Source organism: Ylistrum balloti, unplaced genomic scaffold, assembly GCF_031769215.1.
Source record: "Ylistrum balloti isolate Yb309-2 unplaced genomic scaffold, AGI_CSIRO_Ybal_v1 Utg369954, whole genome shotgun sequence".
In the NCBI taxonomy this organism is placed as follows: domain Eukaryota; kingdom Metazoa; phylum Mollusca; class Bivalvia; order Pectinida; family Pectinidae; genus Ylistrum; species Ylistrum balloti.
This window is the reverse complement of record NW_026782055.1, coordinates 935,295-960,042: the sequence shown is the minus strand read 5'-3', so window position 1 is coordinate 960,042 and position 24,748 is coordinate 935,295. Positions and strand designations below refer to the sequence as shown.

At 36.5% G+C, this 24,748-nt stretch overlaps 1 protein-coding gene across 1 annotated transcript in view; it reads left to right on the top strand.

Moving 5' to 3' along the window:
- LOC132547435 (DNA topoisomerase 3-alpha-like) overlaps window positions 1-24,029 on the top strand; it is a 35,130-nt gene extending 11,101 nt beyond the window's left edge. Inside the window, exons 11-31 of the mRNA XM_060211190.1 lie at window positions 2,330-2,510; window positions 2,834-2,940; window positions 3,925-4,035; window positions 4,247-4,321; window positions 4,749-4,799; window positions 5,609-5,687; window positions 5,951-6,064; window positions 7,832-7,901; window positions 8,118-8,146; window positions 9,896-9,954; window positions 11,193-11,259; window positions 12,058-12,145; window positions 15,121-15,220; window positions 16,210-16,277; window positions 16,728-16,795; window positions 18,724-19,104; window positions 19,660-19,765; window positions 20,562-20,651; window positions 21,348-21,460; window positions 22,285-22,398; window positions 23,983-24,029. Of these exons, the coding sequence (XP_060067173.1) occupies window positions 2,330-2,510; window positions 2,834-2,940; window positions 3,925-4,035; window positions 4,247-4,321; window positions 4,749-4,799; window positions 5,609-5,687; window positions 5,951-6,064; window positions 7,832-7,901; window positions 8,118-8,146; window positions 9,896-9,954; window positions 11,193-11,259; window positions 12,058-12,145; window positions 15,121-15,220; window positions 16,210-16,277; window positions 16,728-16,795; window positions 18,724-19,104; window positions 19,660-19,765; window positions 20,562-20,651; window positions 21,348-21,460; window positions 22,285-22,398; window positions 23,983-24,014 (2,103 nt within the window). The 3' untranslated portion in view covers window positions 24,015-24,029. The remainder of the gene's footprint in view (window positions 1-2,329; window positions 2,511-2,833; window positions 2,941-3,924; window positions 4,036-4,246; window positions 4,322-4,748; window positions 4,800-5,608; window positions 5,688-5,950; window positions 6,065-7,831; window positions 7,902-8,117; window positions 8,147-9,895; window positions 9,955-11,192; window positions 11,260-12,057; window positions 12,146-15,120; window positions 15,221-16,209; window positions 16,278-16,727; window positions 16,796-18,723; window positions 19,105-19,659; window positions 19,766-20,561; window positions 20,652-21,347; window positions 21,461-22,284; window positions 22,399-23,982) is intronic.
- Window positions 24,030-24,748: the final 719 nt, after the last annotated feature.

The following is a 24,748-nucleotide window of genomic DNA, read 5'->3' as shown; positions in this document are numbered from 1 at the left end:
AATACTGTGGTAGGTATACCTAGTGGGGAATACTGTGGTAGGTATACCTAGTGGGGAATACTGTGGTATGTAGACCTAGTGGGGAATACTGTGGTAGGTATACCTAGTGGGGAATACTGTGGTAGGTATACCTAGTGGGGAATACTGTGGTAGGTATACCTAGTGGGGAATACTGTGGTAGGTATACCTAGTGGGGAATACTGTGGTAGGTATACCTAGTGGGGAATACTGTGGTAGGTATGCCTAGTGGGGAATACTGTGGTAGGTATGCCTAGTGGGGAATACTGTGGTAGGTATACCTAGTGGGGGACACTGTGGTATGTAGAACTAATGGGGAATACTGTGGTATGTAGACCTAGTGAAGAATACTGTGGTATGTAGACCTAATTGGGAATACTGTGGTAGGTATACCTAGTGGGAAATACTGTGGTATGTAGACCTAATGGGGAATACTGTGGTAGGTATACCTAGTGGGGGACACTGTGGTATGTAGACCTAATGGAGAACACTGTGGTATGTAGACCTAGTGGGGAATACTATGGTAGGTATATCGAACGGGGAATACTGTGGTATGTAGACCTAACAGGAAATACTGTGGTATGTAGATCTAACAGGGAATACTGTGGTATGTAGACCTAATGGGGAATACTGTGGTATGTAGATCTAACAGGGAATACTGTGGTATGTAGACCTAATGGGGAATACTGTGGTATGTGGATCTAACAGGGAATACTGTGGTATGTAGACCTAATGGGGAATACTGTGGTATGTGGATCTACTATGTGGATCTAACAGGGAATACTGTGGTATGTAGACCTAATGGGGAATACTGTGGTATGTAGACCTAATGGGGAATACTGTGGTATGTAGACCTAGTGAGAAGTACTGTGGTATGTAGGTCTAATGGGGAATACTGTGGTATGTAGACCTAATGGGGAATACTGTGGTATGTAGACCTAATGGGGAATACTGTGGTATGTAGACCTAACGGGGAATACTGTGGTATGTAGACCTAATGGGGAATACTGTGGTATGTATACCTAATGGGGAATACTGTGGTATGTGGATCTAACAGGGAATACTGTGGTATGTAGACCTAATGGGGAATACTGTGGTATGCAGACCTAATGGGGAATACTGTGGTATGTGGATCTAACAGGGAATACTGTGGTATGTAGACCTAATGGGGAATACTGTGGTATGTAGACCTAATGGGGAATACTGTGGTATGTGGATCTAACAGGGAATACTGTGGTATGTAGACCTAATGGGGAATACTGTGGTATGTGGATCTAACAGGGAATACTGTGGTATGTAGACCTAATGGGGAATACTGTGGTATGTAGACCTAGTGGGGAATACTGTGGTATGTGGATCTAACAAGGAATACTGTGGTATGTAGACCTAATGGGGAATACTGTGGTATGTAGACCTAATGGGGAATACTGTGGTATGTAGACCTAATGGGGAATACTGTGGTATGTAGACCTAATGGGGAATACTGTGGTATGTAGACCTAATGGGGAATACTGTGGTATGTAGACCTAATGGGGAATACTGTGGTATGTGGATAATACTGTGGTATGTAGACCTAATGGGGAATACTGTGGTATGTGTATCTAACAGGGAATACTGTGGTATGTAGACCTAATGGGAATACTGTGGTATGTAGACCTAATGGGGAATACTGTTGTATGTATACCTAGTGTGGAATACTGTGGTATGTGGATCTAACAGGGAATACTGTGGTATGTGGATCTAACAGGGAATACTGTGGTATGTAGAACTATCAGGGAATACTGTGGTATGTAGACCTAATGGGGAATACTGTGGTATGTGGATCTAACAGGGAATACTGTGGTATGTAGACCTAATGGGAAATACTGTGGTATGTAGACCTAGTGGGGAATACTGTGGTATGTGGATCTAACAGGGAATACTGTGGTATGTAGACCTAATGGGGAATACTGTGGTATGTAGACCTAATGGGGAATACTGTGGTATGTAGACCTAATGGGGAATACTGTGGTATGTAGACCTAATGGGGAATACTGTGGTATGTGGATCTAACAGGGAATACTGTGGTATGTAGACCTAATGGGGAATACTGTGGTATGTAGACCTAATGGGGAATACTGTGGTATGTGGATCTAACAGGGAATACTGTGGTATGTAGACCTAATGGGGAATACTGTGGTATGTAGACCTAATGGGGAATACTTTGGTGTGTATATCTAATCATGAATACTTTGTCCACACTATCTAATTTTAACATACCATTGATTTTAACTTATCATTAATATAGATATTTGAAAATGATTTTTTTAAGGAATTGGAAAAGCTTGCCTCGAGAAAGTTACGAATCAATGCGAAGGAGACAATGAAAATAGCAGAAAAGCTGTACACTGAAGGATACATAAGCTACCCTCGTACAGAGACCAACAAGTTCCCATCTGACCTTGACCTTGGAAGGCTGGTAGAACAGCAGACTGTTGATGGAGATTGGGGAGGTAACTGTCTTTATTTAGACAAATTATGCATTGATAATGCATGTGTTGAGTGACTGGAAATGATTGAGAGTGGCAGAAACATTCTATAGAATATGAATTAAACAAGATTGAACAAGTTTTCGGTATGAACAGCAGGCAAATGATAGATTTATTTGTCAAATTTATTGCCGCACAGGAAAGCCAGAAAAGATCTCCATTTGCATTAAAAGAACAAACTGGTTTGCATTAAAGATGGATTGAGAAAAATGCAATGCATCAAAATACTTTTTTCATTATTTGTTAGAAGTTCAAACTATGGTTTGTTTTCTGTTTCTTACCGACAGACTTTGCCAGAAGAGTTTTAGAGCAAGGACCACAACCCCGTAATGGCAAAAAGACAGATCAGGCACATCCTCCAATTCACCCTACCAAGTATTGTGACAGACTACAGGTATGTACATTTAACAATGTGCCATTTTTATATGCCAAGCCACTTTGAAAAGTCTTTCACTTAAATACACCCCTCAAAATTCTGCGAAATCGTGTCATCCTTGTATACCCTACCAAACACTGGGACATTGTGTCACCCTCATTCACCCACCCAAATGCTGCAACATTGTGTCACCCTCATTCACCCCACCAAATGCTGCAACATTGGGTCACCCTCATTCACCCACCCAAATGCTGCAACATTGTGTCACCCTCATTCACCCTACCAAATGCTGCAACATTGTGTCACCCTCATTCACCCCACCAAATGCTGCAACATTGTGTCACCCTCATTCACCCCACCAAATGCTGCAACATTGTGTCATCCTCATTCACCCCACCAAATAATGCAATATTGTGTCACCCTCATTCACCCCACCAAATAATGCAACATTGTGTCACCCTCATTCACCCCACCAAATACTGCGACATTGCGTCGGCCTCATTCACCCCACCAAATGCTGCAACATTGCGTCAGCCTCATTCACCTCACCAAATGCTGCAACATTGTGTCACCCTCATTCACCCCACCAAATAATGCAACATTGTGTCACCCTCATTCACCCCACCAAATACTGCGACATTGCGTCGGCCTCATTCACCCCACCAAACGCTGCAACATTGCGTCAGCCTCATTCACCCCACCAAATACTGCAACATTGTGTCACCCTCATTCACCCCACCAAATACTGCGACATTGCGTCGGCCTCATTCAGCCCACCAAATACTGCAACATTGTGTCACCCTCAGGCACCTCTTGAAGTACTCTTGACAGTCAAGTCTGCTACCCTTGAAGACCCACTGAGTTCTGGGACAGTTAAAAGTCTGACAGTCAGTTATTTCAAATTTTTAATATTGTGACACAAGTTTGATATTATGGTCAGGTTAAGACTGGATTTGATATTAATATTTTTCAACCGTTACATTCTTTTATTTTGACTAACAGGGCAACGAAAAAAGAGTTTATGAGTTTATTGTGAGACATTTCCTGGCGACGTGCTCCAGGGATGCCCAAGGACAGGAAACAGTTGTGGAAATAGACATAGCTGATGAAAAGGTAGTTTGTTTGCCAATTTTGCTGATCATTTTTTATATATCTTTTGGCTACAAGTTAAATACTTAATGAATATAGACATGTTTTATTTTGACCCAATATTTAATGTGATTGATTATCTATAAATATAGCACACAGTAAGATTGTGTTATAATGCTGCTACTTAAACCAACCCGTCAAGTTGAAGGTCTTGTAATGAATTATGTATATTTAGTTTTCAGCTCAAGGCCTAATGATTACTGCGAGGAACTACCTAGATGTGTACCCATATGAGCGATGGAATGCCAAGGTATATGTAATGTCCAAACATACATATTGGTTAATACACTCAGACACTAGTTCTGGAATCTTCTAGTAGGGGCATTGTCTAGTTTGAAGTGTGCATAATTAATTATTTGATTGGTTCATCTCAAACACAAACATTTGGATGACTTATGATATAAAATTTATTTTTTGAACAATTACAAAACAATCATATAGGTTATATTCACTCTTGTTGGGTCGTATTAAAGCACGCTGATGGTATTACAGTGGGATGACACTTTAGTTTTCCTAGGGGGAAAGCTGTTGTTCAGGTGACCCCATACCTTTTCTATCAGGTATGTCATGAATTTAATGGACTGATTAAATTACAGATAAATGATATTTTTTCATTAATTAGCTCACTAACGAACAACTCTACCCTGTCTGTTGTGATGTGTGCCTCTATGTTGTAGGTTATTCCTGTGTACAGTCAAGGCGACAGTTTCCAGCCAAACTCCATTGAGGTATACAAATGTTTCCCATTAGAAGACTTTCTCTCTATAAATTTCTCAGATATTTCATTATGGTATAATTCCCCCTATTGGTGAAAGTGGGGGGGGGGGGGGGGGGGGGGGTTGATGAAGGGAGGGAGGGGGGGACAATAGTTTTCAAGTTTTCAATCTGTTAGTCTACATACATAGACATGTGTAACACAAAAGTTTGTCAGTGCTCTAGCAGCTTCATGCCTGGAGGGATTTGCATCAGATTTTACACATAAAGCATCGAGGAAATGATTATCAAATCTCCTCTGGCCTCATTTCTGAAGGGATTTTCATCAAATTTCATATACTATATATTTCATATACTTTTAAAGCTCTAAAATATCTTATCATATCTGAGTTTCAGGGTTGTTTAATTAGAGTCAAGGTCGTTTTTAGAAAATGATTGTCAGCACTTTATTCGTTCATTCCTTACAGAATTTTAGTTAAACCTTATACACTTACAAATGACCATAACACATTATTACACATTGGTGATGAAACTGTATTGTTAGATTGTCATATTTATTTATTGTATTATTACATTGAATTCAATTATAATTGTAAACTTTTTTTTCCCAAATGAACACCAAGCACTCCCATCTTCATTAGTCATTAGTAAGGGGACATCTATTACTTTAGCAATACACAGTATGCTTGTTTGAATTTTTCAGTATGTAGACAATTAATTTCATCACAAATTTTACCAATATTAGAATTTAAAACAATTTTACATGGTTTTTACTTCCAAAAGAACAATTCTGTCAGTGTGATGTTTTCCTTTTTTCATGCAGATGATTGAATCAGAGACCAGCGCTCCATCTCTGTTATCTGAGGCAGACCTGATTGCCCTGATGGACAAACATGGAATTGGTGCATCATTTATGCTTTGTTACATATAGATACATAAGTTTGGTTACCATCCTGTTGAAATGTTAATGGTAATGAAATAGAATATCAATATCCAGTTCTCAATCTATCTAAAAGGACTTTCAGTAATAGTCTCCTGTTCAAGGCCTTGAGAAGGCAGCAGTAATAGTCTCCTGTTCAAGGCCTTGAGAAGGCAGCAGTAATAGTCTCCTATTCAAGGCCTTGAGAAGGCAGCAGTAAAGTAATACTGATTATATGTATAACAGGAACTGATGCCACACATGCTGAGCATATAGAGACCATCAAAAGTCGGATGTATGTTGGACTACAGGGAGACAACAGGTTCATTCCTGGTCATCTTGGAATGGGACTTGTTGAGGGTAAGTATATTACTCCGAGTACTTTGTATGGGATTTGTTGAGGGTAAATATATAATACTGAATACTTTGTATGGGACTTGTTGAGGGTAAGTATATAATACTGAATACTTTGTATGGGACTTGTTGAGGGTAAGTATATAATACTGAATACTTTGTATGGGACTTGTTGAGGGTAGGTATATAATACTGAATACTTTGTATGGGACTTGTTGAGGGTAAATATATAATACTGAATACTTTGTATGGGACTTGTTGAGGGTAAGTATATATACTGAATACTTTGTATGGGACTTGTTGAGGGTAAGTATATAATACTGAATACTTTGTATGGGACTTGTTGAGGGTAAATATATAATACTGAATACTTTGTATGGGACTTGTTGAGGGTAAGTATATAATACTGAATACTTTGTATGGGACTTGTTAAGGTTAAGTATATAATACTGAATACTTTGTATGGGACTTGTTGAGGGTAAGTATATAATACTGAATACTTTGTATGGGACTTGTTGAGGGTAAGTATATAATACTGAATACTTTGTATGGGACTTGTTGAGGGTAAATATATATACTGAATACTTTGTATGGGACTTGTTGAGGGTAAGTATATAATACTGAATACTTTGTATGGGACTTGTTGAGGGTAAATATATAATACTGAATACTTTGTATGGGACTTGTTGAGGGTAAATATATAATACTGAATACTTTGTATGGGACTTGTTGAGGGTAAGTATATAATACTGAATACTTTGTATGGGACTTGTTGAGGGTAAGTATATAATACTGAATACTTTGTATGGGACTTGTTGAGGGTAAGTACGGTATATAATACTGAATACTTTGTATGGGACTTGTTGAGGGTAAGTATATGATACTGAATACTTTGTATGGGACTTGTTGAGGGTAAGTGCGGTATATAATACTGAATACTTTGTATGGGACTTGTTGAGGGTAAGTATATGATACTGAATACTTTGTATGGGACTTGTTGAGGGTAAGTATATAATACTGAATACTTTGTATGGGACTTGTTGAGGGTAAGTATATTATACTGAATACTTTGTATGGGACTTGTTGAGGGTAAGTATATGATACTGAATACTTTGTATGGGACTTGTTGAGGGTAAGTGCAGTATATAATACTGAATACTTTGTATGGGACTTGTTGAGGGTAAGTATATAATACTGAATACTTTGTATGGAACTTGTTGAGGGTAAATATATAATACTGAATACTTTGTATGGGACTTGTTGAGGGTAAGTATATGATACTGAATACTTTGTATGGGACTTGTTGAGGGTAAGTATATAATACTGAATACTTTGTATGGGACTTGTTGAGGGTAAGTGCGGTATATAATACTGAATACTTTGTATGGGACTTGTTGAGGGTAGGTATATAATACTGAATACTTTGTATGAGACTTGTTGAGGGTAAGTATATAATACTGAATACTTTGTATGGGACTTGTTGAGGGTAAATATATAATACTGAATACTTTGTATGAGACTTGTTGAGGGTAAGTATATAATACTGAATACTTTGTATGGAACTTGTTGAGAGTAAATATATAATACTGAATACTTTGTATGGGACTTGTTAAGGTTAATTATATAATATTGAATACTTTGTAGGGGACTTGTTGAGGTAACGTATATAATACTGTGATACTTTATTTGGGAATTGTTGAGGGTAAGGATAATTTTGTATATGAAAAAATTTTCGATGTCTACCTAACACTATGACTTTGATGTCCTTATCAGGATATGATGCTATGGGATATGAAATGTCCAAACCACACCTCAGAGCAGAATTAGAGGCAGATCTGACAAGGTAAATACTTTAAAATTATTCAGATAATTAAGTGTTCTGATTAATGAACATCATTTAATGTTTAAACTTGTTTTGACCACTGAAAGGTCAGAAATAATCAGTTAAGAGATCTACAGTCATTACATACTTGATAAAACGTAAATAGTTCCTACATAAATTCAATATTTCACATTTCACTGGTAACCTAATAAACATTTTATTTTTATGTTCTCTTAGGATTTGTGCCGGCCAAAAGGATAAAAATGGTAAAGTATATGTGATGTTTACATACAGCTACTGATATTTCTTTTACTGTTAAAATTCAATTGTAGACAATATTGCTGTTAATTATTTTGGTTTAACATTACGTTTTGATTAAAGATTTAGCAAAGAAAGGAAGATGAATCAATTTTCGTGTTATGTAATTTACTTAACAGTACAGTTATCATAGATGTAGTTTTACATATTTTGTTTCTTATTTTTTTTTCTTTTATTCATGATAACAAGTTTGTATTATAGCTCATAATTTTATTGCTCTTTATTTTAAGCTCACTGTAGCCTTTAGACAATACCAAACACAACAGATAGAACAGCCTGTAGACAATACCAAACACAACAGATAGAACAGCCTTCAGACAATACCAAACACAACAGATAGAACAGCCTGTAGACAATACCAAACACAACAGATAGAACAGCCTGTAGACAATACCAAACACAACAGGTAGAACAGCCTTCAGACAATATCAAACACAACAGATAGAACAGCCTGTAGACAATACCAAACACAACAGATAGAACAGCCTTCAGACAATACCAAACACAACATATAGAACAGCCTGTAGACAATACCAAACACAACAGATAGAACAGCCTGTAGACAATACCAAACACAACAGATAGAACAACCTTCAGACAATACCAAACAGAACAGATAGAACAGCCTGTAGACAATACCTAACACAACAGGTAGAACAGCCTGTAGACAATACCAAACACAACAGATAGAACAGCCTATAGACAATACCAAACACAACAGATAGAACAGCCTTCAGACAATACCAAACACAACAGATAGAACAGTCTGTAGACAATACCAAACACAACAGATAGAACAGCCTGTAGGCAATACCAAACACAAAAGGTAGAACAGCCTGTAGGCAATACCAAACACAACAGATAGAACAGCCTGTAGACAATACCAAACACAACAGATAGAACAGCCTTCAGACAATATCAAACACAACAGATAGAACAGCCTGTAGACAATACCAAACACAACAGATAGAACAGCCTGTAGACAATACCAAACACAACAGATAGAACAGCCTGTAGGCAATACCAAACACAACAGATAGAACAGCCTGTAGACAATACCAAACACAACAGATAGAACAGCCTGTAGACAATACCAAACACAACAGATAGAACAGCCTGTAGACAATACCAAACACAACAGATAGAACAGCCTGTAGGCAATACCAAACACAACAGATAGAACAGCCTGTAGGCAATACCAAACACAAAAGGTAGAACAGCCTGTAGACAATACCAAACACAACAGATAGAACAGCCTGTAGACAATACCAAACACAACAGATAGAACAGCCTGTAGGCAATACCAAACACAACAGATAGAACAGCCTTCAGACAATACCAAACACAACAGGTAGAACTTCTAGCTCTCCAAATTTTTCAGACAATACCAAAAATAACAGTTAGAATCTTTAGCACACCAAAGCCTTTGGACATTAGAAAACACAATAAGTAGATGTTTTGGCACACCAAAGCCACCAGACAACATCAAACACAACAATTAAAAAAATTAGCTCACAATAGTCTAAAGACAATATCAAACACAACAGTTACAATTTTAAATCATGTTTACACATGGCCAATTTTCTGCTGGCATAATTGTCAGTTCAACAGATAGTGAGATTTAATTAGGAAAGGACACAAACAATAACGATGATATACTGAAGCTACATCACTGGATATCATGTATTGATTTGTAGTTGTCCTAGAAGAGCAGAAACAGAAATACAAACAAGTCTTTATAGAAGCATGTCGACAGGTAGGTTTGATAGCCTTTATAATCTTCAGAATGCTTTAAATGCTCAGTGTTTTGACACAGGTAGGTTTGATAGCCTTTATAATCTTCAGAAAGCTTTAAATGCTCAGTGTTTTGACACAGGTAGGTTTGATAGCCTTTATAATCTTCAGAAAGCTTGACATGCTCAGTGTTTTGACACAGGTAGGTTTGATAGCCTTTGTAATCTTCAGAAAGCTTGAAATGCTTAGTGTTTTGACACAGGTAGGTTTGATAGCCTTTGTAATCTTCAGAAAGCTTGAAATGCTCAGTGTTTTGACACAGGTAGGTTTGATGGCCTTTATAATCTTCAGAAAGCTTGAAATGCTCAGTGTTTTGACACAGGTAGGCTTGATGGCCTTTGTAATCTTCAGAAAGCTTTAAATGCTCAGTGTTTTGACACAGGTAGGTTTGATAGCCTTTGTAATCTTCAGAAAGCTTTGAATGCTCAGTGTTTTGACACAGGTAGGTTTGATAGCCTTTGTAATCTTCAGAAAGCTTTAAATGCTCAGTGTTTTGACACAGGTAGGTTTGATAGCCTTTATAATCTTCAGAATGCTTGAAATGCTCAGGGTTTTGACACAGGTAGGTTTGATAGCCTTTGTAATCTTCAGAAAGCTTTAAATGCTCAGTGTTTTGACACAGGTAGGTTTGATAGCCTTTATAGTCTTCAGAATGCTTGAAATGCTCAGGGTTTTGACACAGGTAGGTTTGATAGCCTTTATAGTCTTCAGAAAGCTTTAAATGCTCAGTGTTTTGACACAGGTAGGTTTGATAGCCTTTGTAATCTTCAGAAAGCTTTAAATGCTCAGTGTTTTGACACAGGTAGGTTTGATAGCCTTTGTAATCTTCAGAAAGCTTTGAATGCTCAGTGTTTTGACACAGGTAGGTTTGATAGCCTTTATAATCTTCAGAAAGCTTGACATGCTCAGTATCTTGACATATGATCTTGTCTTTGTACAATAGAATATTGGTGTGGGATCATTTTTACGTTCGAGATAAGTATCAAAGAAATGCTGAGGTTTATCAGTGGTTTACCCTAATATTTCATATCTAATGTTCATTACCTCACTGTCAGGGATAAAATATATTTCTTGCCAATCTTTACTGAAAAAAAAAGAAATCTATTCCAGTTTAATTGCTAGACATTATTTTGGTTTTGAACTAATGTAAACACTGACAGGTAAATGCATTGTATCACAGGACCTTGTTTCTGTCTGTAGGCCTTAAAGATTGATGAAGCACTAGCAAAGTACCTTGGGGAGGCCCAGCCTTTACCTGCAGAACATGGTCAGTATATCTAACATTACTTTGTTCTATACTGATGTTGTACTACGTACATATCAGACTTGTTCTATACTGATGTTGTACTAGGTACATATCAGACTTGTTCTATACTGATGTTGTACTATATCAGGTACATATCAGTTGTTCTATACTGATGTTGTATAGGTACATATCTGATGTTGTACTAGGTACATATAGGTACATATCAGTCTTGTTCTATACTGATGTTGTACTAGGTACATATCAGTCTTGTTCTATGACTTGTTCTACTAGGTACATATCAGTCTTGTTCTATACTGGTATGTTGTACTAGGTACATATGTCAGTATACTGATGTTGTACTAGGTACATATCAGACTTGTTCTATACTGATGTTGTACTAGGTACATATCAGTCTTGTTCTATACTGATGTTGTACTAGGTACATATCAGTCTTGTTCTATACTGATGTTGTACTAGGTACATATCAGTCTTGTTCTATACTGATGTTGTACTAGGTACATATCAGTCTTGTTCTATACTGATGTTGTACTAGGTACATATCAGTCTTGTTCTATACTGATGTTGTACTAGGTACATATCAGACTTGTTCTATACTGATGTTGTACTAGGTACATATCAGTCTTGTTCTATACTGATGTTGTACTAGGTACATATCAGACTTGTTCTTGTCATTTATCAGCCTATAGGAAGAAATCTTTGGGTTTTTGTTATTCCTGATTAAGAGTTTTCCTTTCTATAAAACTAGAACATTATTTTTGAGACTTTCTATTGATATCAAAGTAAAATGTCTATTTCCAGCATTAGAAACTTTAGCGTCTTCACCAATCAAGAAATGCCCAAACTGTGGTCAGGATATGATGTTGAAAACAAAGAAAGATGGAAAAGGGTGAGCAGTTGTTCCGCTAAAAAATCAATAAACCCCACTTCATAAAGGACAAACGATTAATCTACACCAATAGAGGGGTACACCCCATACCCACAGACAGAACTTCCTTACAGTAGGTGATGACTACCACACTGAATATCACAGGAGAAGCCAAGGGAGACAACCACAACTGCTTAGGAGAGTCTAAGGTTTTACCTTCCATAGAAACACAAACCACCCTGGGTAGGGATTTAGCCTCTTACCTCAGATCTTCACCTGAGAAACAGGTTTACCCTCAGATCAGCCTCATACCTCAGATCTTCACCTGAGAAACAGGTTTACCCTACACCTATATAGGTTACAGGTACACTGCACATCCAATTAGGATAAAGGTACAATTCTCAACACTAATAAAGGTTACAGATGTTATACTCCACAACCCATACATGATACAGTTATAATACTCCACAACCCATACATGATACTCCACAACCCATACATGATACAGTTATGATACTCCACAACCCATACATGATACAGTTATGACACTCCACAACCCATACATGATACAGTTATAATACTCCACAACCCATACATGATACAGTTATGACACTCCACAACCCATACATGATACAGTTATAATACTCCACAACCCATACATGAAACAGTTATGACACTCCACAACCCATACATGATACAGTTATAATACTCCACAACCAATATGATACAGTTATAATACTCCACAACCCATACATGATACAGTTATAATACTCCACAACCCATACATGATACAGTTATAATACTCCACAACCCATACATGATACAGTTATAATACTCCACAACCCATACATGATACAGTTATAATACTCCACAACCCATACATGATACAGTTATAATACTCCACACCCATACATGATACAGTTATAATACTCCACACCCATACATGATACAGTTATAATACTCCACAACCCATACATGATACAGTTATAATACTCACACTGAATATCACAGGAGAAGCAACCCATACATGATACAGTTATAATACTCCACACCCATACATGATACAGTTATAATACTCCACACCCATACATGATACAGTTATAATACTCCACAACCCATACATGATACAGTTATAATACTCCACAACCCATACATGATACAGTTATAATACTCCACAACCCATACATGATACAGTTATAATACTCCACACCCATACATGATACTCCACAACCCATACATGATACAGTTATAATACTCCACAACCCATACATGATACAGTTATAATACTCCACAACCCATACATGATACAGTTATAATACTCCACACCCATACATGATACTCCACAACCCATACATGATACAGTTATAATACTCCACAACCCATACATGATACAGTTATAATACTCCACATACTCCACACCCATACATGATACAGTTATAATACTCCACAACCCATACATGATACAGTTATAATACTCCACAACCCATACATGATACAGTTATAATACTCCACACCCATACATGATACTCCACAACCCATACATGATACAGTTATAATACTCCACAACCCATACATGATACAGTTATAATACTCCACAACCCATACATGATACAGTTATAATACTCCACAACCCATACATGATACAGTTATAATACTCCACACCCATACATGATACTCCACAACCCATACATGATACAGTTATAATACTCCACAACCCATACATGATACAGTTATAATACTCCACAACCAATATGATACAGTTATAATACTCCACAACCCATACATGATACAGTTATAATACTCCACAACCCATACATGATACAGTTATAATACTCCACAACCCATACATGATACAGTTATAATACTCCACAACCCATACATGATACAGTTATAATACTCCACAACCCATACATGATACAGTTATAATACTCCACAACCCATACATGATACAGTTATAATACTCCACAACCCATACATGATACAGTTATAATACTCCACAACCCATACATGATACAGTTATAATACTCCACAACCCATACATGATACAGTTATAATACTCCACAACCCATACATGATACAGTTATAATACTCCACACCCATACATGATACTCCACACCCATACATGATACTCCACAACCCATACATGATACAGTTATAATACTCCACAACCCATACATGATACAGTTATAATACTCCACACCCATACATGATACTCCACACCCATACATGATACTCCACAACCCATACATGATACAGTTATAATACTCCACAACCCATACATGATACAGTTATAATACTCCACACCCATACATGATACTCCACAACCCATACATGATACAGTTATAATACTCCACACCCATACATGATACTCCACAACCCATACATGATACAGTTATAATAATCCACAACCCATACATGATACAGTTATAATACTCCACACCCATACATGATACTCCACAACCCATACATGATACAGTTATAATACTCCACACCCATACATGATACTCCACAACCCATACATGATACAGTTATAATACTCCACAACCCATACATGATACAGTTATAATACTCCACAACCCATACATGATACAGTTATAATACTCCACAACCAATATGATACAGTTATAATACTCCATAACCCATACATGATACAGTTATAATACTCCACACCCATACATGATACTCCACAACCCATACATGATACAGTTATAATACTCCACAACCCATACATGATACAGTTATAATACTCCACAACCAATATGATACAGTTATAATACTCCACAACCCATACATGATACAGGGATATTAACCCAAAGTGTTCCACAGTGTTAAAATCTCAGAGTGAGGAGATTTCACTTTCTTGTTAAAAATCTGAGAGTAGAAGTACTGAAAATCAGCAAAGATATATTTCTGTTTCAAACTTAATGCTATGATGGCTCTGTTTCAGTAACAAGAAACTGGAAGCTTGATTTTTTAAATTTTTTTTCTTTTTGTAGATTCTATATTGGTTGTATGGGTTATCCAGATTGTAGGAATGCTGTGTGGCTGCCTGACTTTGTCCTGGAGGCTACTGCTGAGAACACCTTTTGTCATACAGTAAGTCTAGTGTACTGGTGGTCACTACTGAGGACACCAGTTGTCATACAGTAAGTCTAGTGTACTGGTGGTCACTACTGAGGACACCTGTTGTCATACAGTAAGTCTAGTGTACTGGTGGTCACTACTGAGGACACCAGGTGTCATACAGTAAGTCTAGTGTACTGGTGGTCACTACTGAGGACACCAGTTGTCATACAGTAAGTCTAGTGTACTGGCGGTCACTACTGAGGATACCTGTTGTCATACAGTAAGTCAAGTGTACTGGAGGTCACTACTGAGGACACCAGTTGTCATACAGTAAGTCTAGTGTACTGGAGGTCACTACTGAGGACACCAGTTGTCATACAGTAAGTCTAGTGTACTGGAGGTCACTACTGAGGACACCAGTTGTCATACAGTAAGTCTAGTGTACGGACACTGAGGACACCTGTTGTCATACAGAAAGTCTAGTGTACTGGTGGTCACTACTGAGAACACCAGTTGTCATACAGTAAGTCTAGTGTACTGGAGGTCACTACTGAGGACACCAGTTGTCATACAGTAAGTCAAGTGTACTGGAGGTTACTACTGAGGACTCTTGTGGTCATTCAATATCTGACTGGGTCATAACATTTTATAATCTGAATATTTATAATACATATGTATTTGTAATCAGATTTATCACTAGGCAATGTTGGTTCTCATCCTGATCACGGTATCTCTAATTGTAATGCTTCCCTTGTCCATAATTAACCTTGTGATGCTATTTGATGAATTGTTTCATTAAATATATAAATATTTTGTACTAGTCTGTTTCTTCAGTGTCACATCTTAGACTATTTAATGATGGCTGAACACAGCATTATGTCAATAGATGCACCATAGATATACAATATATCCCAGCAGCTTGGGGCTGTATATTAGTGCTTTCTACATGTGTGATATAATTTTAATTTGTTAAAACTAATGTCCTTTTTCACAACAGTTTATATTGTTATCTCTGACAGTGTGATGGAGTTCGCCTGATCAAATTCAAATTTAAACGAGGATCAGTCCCTCCCATGGTGCCGACAGAGTGAGTAAAATTTAAGCTTGGTGATAACTACGTCAGTTAGTCTTTCATATAATAAAATTAGGTCACTGTTACCTCTATTTGATGTTTGACTCTAACCTTCAGCACTGTGATACATTAAGAAGAGTTGTGATGTGTACAAAATGGAATCACTGGTACCTTTATGTGATTTCCAGTTTCAAAATACATTGTTCAAGTTTCTTCAGTAAAGTTTGACCATGATTTCACATATAGACTTTCAACATTAGATACAGTTACATCATTAGAAATCTATATTTTCCACTCTACATTAGACATACAGTGACTTCTATATGACCTCATACAATTACTGAAATACAGGTTTCTATTTTACGCATGTCTTGGCCATTATGGCTTTAATCTGTACATTAAAACTTGATAAAAGACTGGACTTTATGCTAGAGAATCTATAAGTAATGATTGTTTTATCTGCAGATATTGTGGTTGTATAGGAGGATGTGATGATATTCTGATTGAGGCCCTGAATCTGAACAGAAGTATGGGTAAGTATCAAAAAGCTTTACAGGCCCTGAATCTGAACAGGAACATTGGTAACTATTGTAAAGCTTTACAGGCCCTGAATCTGAACAGAAACATGGGTAAGTATCGTAAAGCTTTACAGGCCCTGAATCTGAACAAAAACATGGGTAAGTATTGTAAAGCTTTACAGGCCATGAATCTGAACAGGAACATTGGTAACTATTGTAAAGCTTTACAGGCCCTGAATCAGAACAGAAACATGGGTAAGTATTGTAAAGCTTTACAGGCCCTGAATCTGAACAGAAACATTGGTAAGTATTGTTAAGTTTTGCAGGCCCTGAATCTGAACAGAAACATGGGTAAGTATTGTAAAGCTTTACAGGCCCTGAATCTGAACAGAAACATGAAAGTATTGTAAAGCTTTACAGGCCCTGAATCAGAACAGAAACATGGGTAAGTATTGTAAAGCTTTACAGGCCCTGAATCTGAACAGAAACATGGGTAAGTATTGTTAAGTTTTGCAGGCCCTGAATCTGAACAGAAACATGGGTAAGTATTGTAAAGCTTTACAGGCCCTGAATCTGAACAGAAACATGGATAAGTATTGTAAAGCTTTACAGGCCCTGAATCTGAACAGAAACATGGGTAAGTATTGTAAAGCTTTACAGGCCCTGAATCTGAACAGAAACATGGGTAAGTATTGTAAAGTTTTACAGGCCATGAATCTGAACAGGAACATTGGTAACTATTGTAAAGCTTTACAGGCCCTGAATCTGGACAGAAACATGGGTAAGTATTGTAAAGCTTTACAGGCCCTGAATCTGAACAGAAACATGGGTAAGTATTGTTAAGTTTTACAGGCCCTGAATCTGAACAGAAACATAGGTAAGTATTGTAAAGCTTTACAGGCCATGAATCTGAACAGGAACATTGGTAACTATTGTAAAGCTTTACAGGCCCTGAATCTGAACAGAAACATGGGTAAGTATTGTAAAGCTTTACAGGCCATGAATCTGAACAGGAACATTGGTAACTATTGTAAAGCTTTACAGGCCCTGAATCTGAACAGAAACATGGGTAAGTATCGTAAAGCTTTACAGGCCCTGAATCTGAACAAAAACATGGGTAAGTATTGTAAAGCAGGCCATGAATCTGAACAGGAACATTGGTAACTATTGTAAAGCTTTACAGGCCCTAATAAGTATTGTAAAGCTTTACAGGCCCTGAATCTGAACAGAAACATTGGTAAGTATTGTTAAGTTTTGCAGGCCCTGAATCTGAACAGAAACATGGGTAAGTATTGTAAAGCTTTACAGGCCCTGAATCTGAACAGAAACATGGATAAGTATTGTAAAGCTTTACAGGCCCTGAATCTGAACAGAAACATGGGTAAGTATTGTAAAGCTTTACATTGCCCATTTACAGCCCTGAATCTGAACAGAAACATGGGTAAGTATTGTAAAGCTTTACAGGCCCTGAATCTGAACAGAAACATGGATAAGTATTGTAAAGCTTTACAGGCCCTGAATCTGAACAGAAACATGGGTAAGTATTGTAAAGCTTTACAGGCCCTGAATCTGAACAGGAACATTGGTAACTATTGTAAAGCTTTACAGGCCCTGAATCTGGACAGAAACATGGGTAAGTATTGTAAAGCTTTACAGGCCCTGAATCTGAACAGAAACATGGGTAAGTATTGTAAAGCTTTACAGGCCATGAATCTGAACAGGAACATTGGTAACTATTGTAAAGCTTTACAGGCCCTGAATCTGAACAGAAACATGGGTAGAGGACAGTGGACAAGATTAAAGTTATCACCTACATTGTTGTATCAGAGAATTTATGATAGACGTACAGCTTGTTTATACACCCACCACGAGTATTCAGAAGGTTAACATAGGTTAATAGACATTTTGGCCATACAATTCATGTTCTGTAACTTTTTATTTAGGTTCCAGTCAAAGACCTACTTCATTCTCCAACCAATCAAATCTGTCTGATAGTGGAATAGGTTCAACATACAGCTCTGACTGCAGTGGTAGGACCAGCAATGGACCAACACAGGCTACCCAGAATCAGAGAAGACAAACTACCTCCTTGTCAAATGGCAGTAACAATAGACAAAATAAGAGTAAGACAACCAGCCAGAGGCAGTCTTATAATAACACCAATAATACCCAGGAAGGGTACGGTAACCAGGGAGGTCGTGTTCCCCTAGTATCTGTATCACCATTCAACAGGAATGCTCCAACTGGTGATGGCAATGCCATTGTATGTTCCTGTGGGGAGGATGCTTTGTTACTGACAGTACGTAAGGAGGGACCCAATACAGGTAGGATATGTAAGGATCTGATTGTGTCACTTAGTTACTGTAAGGAGGGACCCAATACAGGTAGGTTATCTAGGGTCTGACTGTGTTACATAGTTACTGGCAGCAGTTAAGGAGGGACCAATACAGGTAGGTTATTAAGGGTCTAACTATGTCACTTAGTTACTGGCAGTAAGTAAGGAGGGACCCAATATCCATATCAGCTCTACTCAGCCATTAGGAGATGTTTATGCCATTAGGCTGATATACACTGTGTTTTATGGAGGTACATTGACATTTCTTAATTCAGAGACTAGGATATGTGCAGTATAGATGTTCAGAGGGAATGTAAGGCATGGATAAATGTGTATCCATGTAATGTACAGAATGTAATCGGATTCAGACTGGTCATCATTGTTTATTTCTGCGATCTGAACCCTCTCTAATCTGGCCAAATGTTTCTGTCCTATGCATGGCTTGTTTCAAGAAGTTCCAATGTATCATGAAATTAAGCATTAAAATAAACTTCATAAAGTGTGCAAGTCGACTAGGCATTTTATAGTGTTGACACTGTTTCAGGACGACAATTTTACAAGTGTGGGTCCTCTAAATGTAATTTTTTCCTGTGGGCGGATGAGACACCGAACGATGATGATGGAGGAGGAGGCCATTCCTTATACAACAGGTATATGTATATATATATATATGTATATATATAAAGATTTTTAATGTTATACTTTCAACTTTAGTGTTAAAAGGATGTATTTTTAGTACAATAATTTAAATACTTATTGTACAATGTTATACTTATAGTATAGTAATTAAATATAATACAATATTTAAATACGATAATGTCATAGATACTTAAAATACAATGATATACTTGTAGTATAATGTTATACTTATAGTACAATGTTATACTTGTAGTACAATGTTATAGTACAGTGTTATATGTATAGTACAATGACATACTTTTAGTACAATGTTAAACTTATAGTGCAATGTTATACTTGTAGTACAATGTTATAGTACAGTGTTATATGTATAGTACAATGACATACTTTTAGTACAATGTAATATTGAAGCACGATGATACAGTTATAGTACAGTGTCATAACACTGGTGATGCCCTCTGCTATAACTGACATTGAAATGGTACATGTAATTACAGAATAGATGCCTAACACACAAATCTACTTATATTACACTTTATTATATTACACTTTATTATATTATACTTTATTATATTTTACTTTATGATATTAGTATGACATTATTGTATTGTTGTATTATTACTGTCCATTTACAGCAATCTGTGCCTGCAAAAAATTGATAATAGAAATATATAGGATATCAAGAGTCGAGGGTATTAGAAGCATTGATGTGGGAAATCCAGTGATTTTTCAGGCTGATTGAAATGTTACATTAATCAACTATGGTTAATCATTATTGAGAATGAAAGATTCTGATCTTTGTTTCAGGAGCACCAGTACTCCTTATAGAGGAAATCCACCTCCACCAGCAGCAAACACAGAAGACAACAAATGCAACTGTGGAAACTTACCTAAAAAGTAAATCTAGCCATGATTTCTTTATCCTGACACTCTTAGATGATGGACTTAAAATAGTCTTTCAGCAGATCTCTGTCCCAGAGATCAAAGTTTGCAAACAAATTTTTTTTTTCATGCTCAAAGATGATGGTCACAAGTTTTAAATTCTGCTTCCAATCAAAAATGTTTAGTATTCAATAATGTCACCTAGTGAAAGGTCAAGGTCACAATTTCAGACTTATTTTAACACCATATAGTAATTGGGAGAGAGGTTATGAGGTCAAGCTTACTATTGAGATGTAAAAGTCTGTTTTAAATAATGATTGAGTTGTACTGTGAAAGAATGAAGATTAGTTCTAATTTAAAGTCAACATCAAGTAATTAATTCTTTCTTGGCAAACATGTTACAAAGTTTGACAGTTCAAGAGTATTATCTATTTTCCTTGAAAAGGAATTTTCAAATTCCAAATAATTTAGGGTGGGGGAGAAAAGAAGGGAAAAAATCCAACTTTCAAAAGAAAATAAAGAGCTAACAGTTTGGGTGCCAAGATCACTCTGATTTCTGTAGTATTGTTATGTAAAATTACAAGATCAGAATTTGATAGTCATCAGTCTAGTCGAAGGGTCAAAAGTCACACAAGATCACACTGAGGTGAGGTGGTAGTTAAGTATCAGGGTATTTTGAATGATTGGCATATAGTTTTGTTTCATTCTCAGGTTATCAGTACAGAAGGAAGGCCCAAACAAAGGGAGACAATTCCTAGCATGCAATAAACCTCGTGGTGAAGGTTGTAATTTCTTCCAATGGGTTGATGAGTCAGGAAGTAGCGGTAATTATCATTGTAATTCTACACCAAAATTCTGTAATATCACTCTTCATCCATGGTCTGCCAATTATTCCTGTTAAAGGAATGGATTGATCATTCATACCATGATTTACCACCACAATATCCATAACATTACAATTCATCACAACAGTATCTGTAATATTACAATTCATCATTAAAATATCTGTAATATCTATTAGTTTACATCACCATACCAAGCTGCTGCCCTCTGTTCCACCGTGTGTATCAGTACAGGTTTCCTCTAAACAAGAATATTTTACTATTCACTTTTCAAGCAGGATGAGGGAATTTCATGAAACCTGCTTCAATTCCACAAATGATTCCACAGTTTTGTGTGTTGGTGTAGGTGAAAATAAGTTTCAATAAAGATATTGTGAAATAACCTGGCTTTGAAATACGACCTCAGTAAATGGCCAGCAACTAAGTCTTAATTGAGTTTTTTTTGTTTTTGTTTTACAACTTATAAACCACTGAAACACAGAGCATATACATTGACTTCTAGCTTACCCACCGTAGAATGTTCAGTGCTTCAACGTTCACAATAAATCAAATCTACACACATTAACTTGACAATTACTCTGATTAATGCCAAGTGCTAGATTGACAGTACACAATCTACCTTTCCTGTTTTTGCACATTTCTGACTCATCTTTTGAATACTGCCCACTCATAATGTATGTTATAAATATTTGCTATTGTGTAGTAAATTCAGATAAGCCTGTTTACACATCAGACAAATGATTTTCCAAATTTAAAATGTTAGAAGCAGAGTAACATTTAAATTTTTGTTCTTTTTTTTTTTGCAGAAAATACAGGTGGTATGTGGAACAAAGGAGGAGACTCCAAGAGACATGGGGGATCTAACAGTGGGGGACCAACTACCAAGAAGGCAAGGAAATGTGGCTTATGTGGAGAGGAAGGTAGGTGGACTTGCTGTATGTCATGAAATATGTTCTGACATCTTTAATAGTTTTAATGAAAAAAGAGGTAGAGTTGAGAGACTGATCGTGGTTATTTTAAAATCCTGCTTCGGTAGTAACAGTGAAGAAGTGTTTACATGATTTGTATTAATGATCTGCATACAAAGGGACCTCCACAAATATTCAATATTGTTTAAATTTGTTTTTTGTGAAGCATAAGTGTTGGCCTGATTTGAGATAGACATCAGTGTTTAAACATCATGATATTTAGTAGTATGTATCTATCCCCAACTTCCACTTCAGTTCACTTTTTATCAGTTTGGGTATAAGGTTTTAGCCCAACAGCAAAATACATACAGATGTTAAAAACATCAAAGAGGAATCATAGGTAAATGTCAAAGGGGTTCCATTTTAAAGGAAAGGTATGGCCATACTGTGAGGACTTGTTCCAATGTCTGTTCTCTGATTTCTAGGTCAAACGAGATAAAGTCTCTGTGTAACCTATTGCGATCCCCTTTTGTCTGGCATAGTGCGAATTAAACTTTGAACATTTTCGACTTCTGCTGGAAAACTCATGAACTTTTAAAATTTGAAATTTTACAAAAACCTTCCATGGTTAAAGGTGCACCAAAATTGTAAATTATGTGGTCTCTGACCCCAGGGTCTCACATTTCACTCTGGGGAGGGGGTAAAGTTTACTATAGTTCATATAGGAAAATTAAATTATACAAAATTTTTTGTTTATTTTCTATTGGAAATAGTTCAGACATGGTTAGAATTATTAGTATGAACTGACAGTTTGATGTGATGCACATATTGACCTTGGCTGAACCCACGGGGCCGAGGGACAGGACCAAAAATTGGTCAAATTGACCTAGGTTTCAAAAGTCTTTTTCTCAGTACCCAGATAATTTAGAACCAAATATTCTTCATGGATGGAAGTGTCCTATGGTGCTTTACCAAAAGTGTAATTTCATGACCCCAGGGTCTTACATTTCCCCTCGGGGAGGGGGTAACATTTACTAAAGTTTATATAGGAAAGTTAAATTTTTGAGCATTATTTCCTTATTTTCTTTTATAAATAGTTCAAACTTGGTTAGAATTATTAGTATGATCTGACATTTTGATAAGTGTACATACTGACCACAGTTGACCCCCTGTGACTGATAGACGGGGTGAAAATTGACTGAAATTTCAAAGATGTTCTACTGTTCATGGATGGAAGATTTTGTATATTAAAGTTCAGTTTTTGAGTTTAATTTCTTTTGATTTAAACCTGGCTAGAAGCTTTAGCATGGAACTGTGGTTAAGTTTATGTACCATTTACAGTTGCATTATGTGTGCAATGTAGTTAAAGTTATGTTACTTTTTTATTAACAAAATCATTTCTATGACATTTCAAGAAGCGTTGTGACTCAGGTGACCGTGGGCCTTTTGTTCAGTGTATCTTTTTGGTATACACATAATACAACAGAATTTTTTTTGAACTTCTTCAGGTCTAGATCCATTTTAAGAAAATGTAGAATTTAATTATGAAATAAATGATGATGTCAATGTTAATTTTTTTTCTTTTTCTTCCCACAGGACACACAAGAAAGACATGTCCACACAAGTAACAGTCCTAGTTGTGATATTAACAAATTTATTTAATTGTTATGTTTTATGTATTTAAAGATAAAACAATTTAATGATGTAATCTAATTTCTGTTGTGATTATTTTCATGTATACAATAATTGTGTGCTAGTAAAGAGAAAGTCAAAAGTCATCATCATCATTTCTTTATTTCCTCCAAAAATTGAAGAGTAATTACAATGATAATTATGATAAATTAAGGTGAAAATTAAAGAAAAAAAAAGAATATATGTATATAAATATTGAACAATGAATGTAAATTACAAATCCATCAATAATGGAGATTTCTAGCAGAACACATCAAACATTAGATAGGAGATGGCATTTACTGAAAAGTCATATTGTAGGCCTTTTCAGAAAACATTAGACAATCTTTAATAAAAAATGTAAACAAAGATGAATCATCAGAAAATTATTAAAAAATGTCCTCACTGGGGCCACCCAACAGAGACGCTATCTGGACATCTCTGTCCGCCTGGTCAAATGATACATACACATTAACTGGATATTTGTCCACAAAACTAGTAAAAAGATTATCTCGCAGAGACGTTAATATGGGCTCTTTGCAGTCAAGTAAACAATGGGTGACTGCGTCTTCAAAAGTGCCTTTACATGGAGCACATAAAAGTTAACAAGTAAGAGGGGCAATCCACGTTTTTGCCACAGTTTTACATGTCCTGTTAAAATTTGGATGGCGTTTAGAAAATGACCAAATTA